This window comes from Maniola hyperantus, chromosome 16, assembly GCF_902806685.2.
Source record: "Maniola hyperantus chromosome 16, iAphHyp1.2, whole genome shotgun sequence".
In the NCBI taxonomy this organism is placed as follows: domain Eukaryota; kingdom Metazoa; phylum Arthropoda; class Insecta; order Lepidoptera; family Nymphalidae; genus Maniola; species Maniola hyperantus.
The window spans coordinates 11,875,819-11,882,428 of NC_048551.1; the positions used below are offsets into that span (position 1 = coordinate 11,875,819).

A 6,610-nucleotide genomic window follows, 5' to 3' on the forward strand; every position below is an offset into this window, starting at 1 on the left:
CAACCATAATGACCTTTCAACATAGGCCCTAACTAAGTAGGCCAGTTTGGGTCGCTCCTTCGTCCTGCACTTACTGCACGATTTCTCTATCTAGACGGCTGCCTTTGATCTTGTGGTAAATGACGACCGTCCCTTTAATATAGAGCCCCAAGTCCTAACTACGTAAGTCAGTTCTGGTCGCTCCTTCGTTCCGCATTTACCCCACGATTGCTCCATCTAAATGATTTTGTGGTAGGTAAATGACAACCATAATGACCTTTCAACATAGGGCCCTAACTAAGTAGGCTAGCTTGGGTCGCTCCTTCGTCCTGCACTTACTGCACGATTGCTCTATCTAGACGGCTGCCTTTGATCTTGTGGTAAATGACGACCGTCCCTTTAATATAGAGCCCCAAGTCCTAACTACGTAAGTCAGTTCTGGTCGCTCCTTCGTTCCGCATTTACCCCACGATTGCTCCATCTAAATGATTTTGTGGTAGGTAAATGACAACCATAATGACCTTTCAACATAGGCCCTAACTAAGTAGGCCAGTTTGGGTCGCTCCTTCGTCCTGCACTTACTGCACGATTTCTCTATCTAGACGGCTGCCTTTGATCTTGTGGTAAATGACGACCGTCCCTTTAATATAGAGCCCCAAGTCCTAACTACGTAAGTCAGTTCTGGTCGCTCCTTCGTTCCGCATTTACCCCACGATAGCTCCATCTAGATGATTTCGTCGAACCTCTGTATGCATTATATCCTTACGCTATGGCCGTATCTTTTATCACGGCGAGTACCGAGTACATTGCACAAATTGCACCAACGCATTACGTAATTATATTTGACTTCAAACTTGAGGCTGGTTTCACACTGGCGTGGTTTCGAAGTTGCAGCTGTTGTGATTTTATCCGGGTGGTTTAGTTTTGTTGCAAGTTGCAACGTTGAGTCAAGTCAGGCTTTGGAGGTTCGAATTTAGAATTTAAGTTCGTACCTCTAAGAGCACATCAAACCGTTGGTTTCATTTATTATCAATCATCAATCACCGGCTCAGTACTGAGCATGGGCCTTTATTTGACTTCGAAGGCTCAGGCATGCAAGTTTCCTCTTAGTAGTGAGGAATGCGCCACAAGGAAAGAATTTCTTTCCTTGCTTAATGATAACAGGGCTTGAAATACTTGACCAGCGTTTGCTGAAGCTACTTATTTCCGCGTAGTTTTATTTTATAAAGACAAGAATTCCAAGTTCTTGGAATATTTAAGATATTTTTATGTCATCCTTTGCACATTTTTTTGACGAGTTGCCTTTTCAAATACTTGCACTAGAGATTTTAGTTAAAGATGAAATGGTTTAAAGCGGTCTAGGACTCTAGGATGTCTAGGAAGTGTACAAGATAGTATTGGAAATGTTTTCAACGCAGTTTTTTCCAGCGTATCTGTCCTATACCTTATCTTTTACTTTGCAACATTAATCTCAGCTTGATCTTCTTAGCTTGATCCATGTAACTTAATTTCTGGTTTCCTCGACCACATTTTCTCCTACTCTACCTCTAACGTGTTTTCCAATTAAATTTTCTTGTACAATATTCTGCGGTTTAACCAAATTATTTTTCTGGTTTTCTTCGCATCATTAACTCAGTAAACGGCCTAAATGAAAAGACATAATTATAGTCCGTAAAAAATGACTCCTCACGCGCCATTTTAGCTTTGAAGATGGCGCGTGGGGAGTTAAATTTTATGCGTTATTCCAAGCAGCTTCACTAATTTATAGAATTTCGTACCCGAAAGGTTCCAAACGAGACTCTATTACGTATACTAAGCCTCCGCTGTCCGTCCGCCTGTCTGTCTATCTGTCAGCAGGCTGTAGGTATATCATAAACCGTAATAGGTAGTGAGTAAAATATTTCAGAGAGTGAGTAGGTACCTATTTATATTGCACCTATAATAACAAATAGTGAAAATTTTAAAATGGTAGCCATGTAAATTAAAAATAATTAAAAAGTACATATTCTTGTACAATGGAATTTCATTGAATAAATAAGATAATATCAGTGTGGGACGATGCTCCTACGTTAGATGAATGTATGTAAAACCTAAATTCACTCGGACGAATTAATGGGCATCACCTAGTTAGTTATAAGTAAATAAAAGACGAGTCAATACTACATTTTTTTTAATGTTAGATAACAATAAAAAAGAGTGATACAAACATATTAATAATTGTGTTATCATTATCTTACGTTACAGAGATCTGAGCAGTCTTATATACGCGTGTATTAATAGTACATCGTGGCATACTACAGCTGAAAAAAAAAAAAAAATTTTACTACAAACATTAACAAATATAAAACCGGCCAAGTGCGAGCCAGGCTCGCGCAATGAGGGTTTCGTACTACAGTCGTATTTTTTCGACATTTTGCACGATAATTCAAAAACTATGATGCATAAAAATAAATAAAAATCTGTTTTAGAATGTACAGGTGAAGACCTTTCATATGATACCCCACTTGATTTAGTCACTCACTCCGAAAGTTGAAAATACTAATTATTAGTTCATGACCACAATTTAAATTTTTTTGTGTGATCTAACCCTAAATTCACGGTTTTCAGATTTTCCCCCAAATGTCAGCTATAAGATCTACCTACCTGCCAAATTTCATGATTCTAGGTCAACGGAAAGTACCCTGTAGGTTTCTTGACAGACAGACAGACAGACAGACAACAAAGTGATCCTATAAGGGTTCCGTTTTTCCTTTTGAGGTACGGAACCCTAAAAATATTGTGTTTTGTAAATTTATTATCATCATCACCATCACCCATCGCCGGCTCAATACTGAGCAAGGATCTGCTCTCAGAATGAGAACGGCTTGGCCAAATCCTTCTCATTCCGAGAGGAGATCCATTGGCTTGGTTGTGGTCAGGTGCAGATTGGGAGACTTCCTACACTTTTGAGAACATTATCAAAAACTCTCAGGCATGAAGGTTTCCTCGCGAGTTTTCTGCACCGTTAAAACAAGTGATACCTACCTTATTAACTGCTTAAAACAAACATAACTCCAAAAAGTTAGGGTTGTGTGACCGCGATCGAACCCGGACCCCCCGACGCTTACTGATCGAGGTCTTAACCACTGGACTATCGCCCTTTTTTAGGGTTCCGTACTCAAAGGGTAAAACGGGACCCTATTACTAAGACTCCGCTGTCCGCTCGTCTGTCTGTCTGTCTATCACCAGGCCGTATCTCATGAACCGTGATAGTTAGACAATTTGAAATTTTCACAAATGATGTATTTCTGTTACCTCTATAACAACAAATACTAAAAACACACACACTACATTTCAATAAAGGCAATCTAAGTAAAAGCATTGCACCGATTTTAAAAATCAGATATAAAAAAAACTGATTTTCAAACGACATTGTGAAATTTTTAAATACAAGGCAGCAACTTCCTAAAATTCCTAAAAGGCCGGCAACGCATCGGCGGTTGCCGCCTGCTCGTTTGTTCGCTATCTCTATTAAAAAAACAAAACTTACTGAAAACTGATATCGCCATAATGGCGAATAAAATGGCGAGCAAGAAGTGCACGGTCAAATATCCAGTCCGACTGAAGTACAGTCCGCCCATGACTCCCAGTGCTGTTTCGTATGCTGCTATGGTGAGGCAGAGCCATAGCCCGATATGCAGTGCCCAAATCTTCTCCTAGAAAAAGTAAAGGGAGTATGAGAGATCTCCAAGTAGGTTTTTTTTTAAATAGACATAGCGAGCAAACGAGCAGGCGGGTCACCTGATGTTAAGTGATTACCGCCGCCCATAAACATTTACAGCACCAGAGGAACCGCCGATGCGTCGCCGGCCTTTTAGGAATTTGTTGGTCCGCCCCTTGAATAACCCCATGTTGTAATCTAGTGGGAACACCGCCGATGGGAGTTGGTTCCACAGTTTGCATGTGCGTGGAAAGAAGGATCTGGCACAGCGTACTAGTAGAGATCTCTCTTCCCTCGCTTCCCTGTCCACTTTTGTTTCTCTATTTCTCTTTACTGGAAATGTTTTTGGTACAAATAATAAAACATAATAATAAAGTAGGGGTAGGTAAAGTGGAAAGTATCGAGAAAGATTTCAAAATGTCGTTCTCTCACTATCACATGAAAGAACTTCATACTACTCGGGTGATGAAGGGTTGACTAATAGCGTGGCTGAACAAATACTTCGTATAATGATCAGTCTTCTTCTAAATATATAAAACGAAAAGGTGACTGACTGAAACCATCCACTGCGCAGGTATAGTTAGAGTTTTTTTACATGACACTAACTATAAAGATAGTCTTTTTTAAAGGATAGACTACATAACAAGCCTGCGTGGTAATCAGACAAGCGAATCTAAATACATAAAAGGAAAAGGTGACTGACTGACTGACTGACTGACTGACTGATCTATCAACACACAGCTCAAACTACTGGACGGATCGGGCTGAAATTTGGCATGCAGATAGCTATTATGACATAGGCATCCGATAAGAAAGAGTTTTTTAAAATTCAACCCCATCCCTAAGGGGGTGTAATAGGGGTCTGAAATTTGTGTGGTCCACGCGGAAAAAGTTGCGAGCAAAAACTAGTATAATATATTAAGATTAATTTACACTTACTTCCAAAGCTCCCAAGAATAGAAACAATCCATTAAGAATGATAAAAGGTATGATCGCCAGAATCATGTACTGAATAACTTTAGACATGTGTGTCCCTTTACTGTTGCAGAGTACCATATACCATAATACCATGTAGCATATAACTGATATCTATAAAATGTAAAGTCCTGATTGACTGACTGACTGACTTTATATTATATCAACGTAATCAACGCATAGCCTAACTGGTCCTAGAGACATGAAATTTGGAGGGTAAAGAGTAGGTATCCACTAAGAAAAGATTTTTCGAAATTCCACACCTAAGGGGGGTAAATAGGGGATGGAAGTTTGTATGAAAGTCTATCATTTTTAAAGTTACATCGATGAAAATTGGTATTTAGGTTAAGAATCAGAAATACACATTTCACGATTTTTGAAAATTACACTGCCAAGGGGGTTAAATATGGGATGAAAGTTTGTATGAGATTCCATCATTAGGGTTCCGTAGCCGAATAGCAAAAAAACGGAACCCTTATAGATTCGTCATGTCTGTCTGTCCGTCCGTCTGTCCATCCGTCTGTCTATCAGCGGTCTGTAGGTATATATCTTATAAATTAAGGTAAAGAGTTGAAATTTTAACAGAGTGTATATTTCTATTTCCGCTATAACAACAAATACCTAATGAAAAAACAAGGTGGTAAATTAGAAAGTACATAGTGCTTTATCTTGTGCGATGGTACGGAATCCATCGTGAGTGACTCCGACTCGCACTTGACCGGTTTTATTTTAATAAAATTAGAGCGATCAAACGCAGGAAAAGCAATGATAGCCTAGTGGTTAACACGTCAGCCTCTTGTTTGAGGGCCGAAGTTCGATCCCGGGTACGCTTCTCTAACTTTTCAGAGTTAGGTATATACCTACTTATAAAATATCACTTACTTGGTGAAGGAAAGCATCGTGGGGAAAATTACGTGCCTGAAAGTTCTCCACAATGTTCTCAAAGGTATGTGAAATAGTGGACTGTGGCCCACCCTGTGTGACCCTTCTCATTCTGACCCCGACCTGTCTGAGATCCGTCTGCCTGTGATGCGTCTGAGAGGAAACAATGGGTTGATGATGATGATGATGATACACCGGCAACTTCTAATATGCAACTAAGTAAATTCATTTCGCGACACGTCGACAGTGGCAATCGGGGTATCCGTGCTATCCCGTACCGGGTTTTTTTTTATTCAGATACAAGTTAGCCCTTGACTGCAATCTCACCTGGTGGTAAGTGATGATGCAGTCTAAGATGATAGCGGGCTAACCTGGAAGGGGTATGGCAGTTTTTATTAAACCCATACCCTTTGGTTTCTACACGGCATCGTACCGGAACGCTAAATCGCTTGGCAGCACGGCTTTGCCGGTAGGGTGGTAACTAGCCACGGCCGAAGCCTCCCACCAGACTTCGGTTCGGCGGTTAGCGCGGGGACTGTGCAGATGTGCGGGGCGTCTCGCCGCCTCATACCCCAATTGCCATGTCAACCTGTCGCGAACTATAGGTACCTACCTACTTACTAATTTTAGCCATCCTACACATATCACTGCGTCTCTCAGGGCCTTTCTTCTGAATGCCAATTCATCTTGATCCAAAGGCCTCAAGTCAGGGCAAAATATCACATTAATTCTTTCCATTTCATACGTGATTTTTATAATTTTATATTCCTAAAATATTCCTAAACAATACAAAAACAACTAATATATCATTATAATGCGTAAAATTTAACTCCTCACGCGCCGTTTTAACTTTTTTGTCAAAAGTACGATTTCAGTCCTTATTTTAAAGGCAGTTTAAAGGTGAGCTGCTCGATTGCCGGTAAACTGCATCAATCATTATTACAATCGCAATCGTTGTGATTGGCTGAATTTATGGTATTCTTGTTGCAACAATAGATTGTAGCCAATAGTGACCAAGCTTTAACCAATCAGACATGATTGCGATTGTGACACTGCAGCTGTCATTGTACCGCA

At 40.2% G+C, this 6,610-nt stretch overlaps 1 protein-coding gene across 1 annotated transcript; it reads right to left on the minus strand.

The window, feature by feature from the left end:
- Nucleotides 1-2,217: 2,217 nt before the first annotated feature.
- Nucleotides 2,218-6,283, minus strand: LOC117989430 (uncharacterized). Its single transcript, XM_034976786.2, has 4 exons — nucleotides 6,158-6,283; nucleotides 4,619-4,768; nucleotides 3,509-3,674; nucleotides 2,218-2,279 (listed from the first exon to the last, which is right to left on the minus strand). The coding sequence occupies exons 1-4, from the start codon at nucleotides 6,272-6,274 to the stop codon at nucleotides 2,218-2,220; spliced, it is 495 nt and encodes a 164-aa protein (XP_034832677.1). The 5' UTR covers nucleotides 6,275-6,283.
- Between the last annotated feature and the right edge of the window lie 327 nt (nucleotides 6,284-6,610).

Bases quoted from the DNA above. Each gene is read 5' to 3' on its own strand.
- LOC117989430 (XM_034976786.2), bottom strand. From the start codon at position 6,274: ATGGAAAGAATTAATGTGATATTTTGCCCTGACTTGAGGCCTTTGGAT. The intron at 3,675-4,618 runs GTAAGTGTAAAT...TACTTTTTCTAG, and splicing joins TATTCTTGGGAGCTTTGGAA to GAGAAGATTTGGGCACTGCA. The intron at 2,280-3,508 runs GTAAGTTTTGTT...TTTTTTTTTCAG, and splicing joins TATGGCGATATCAGTTTTCA to CTGTAGTATGCCACGATGTA.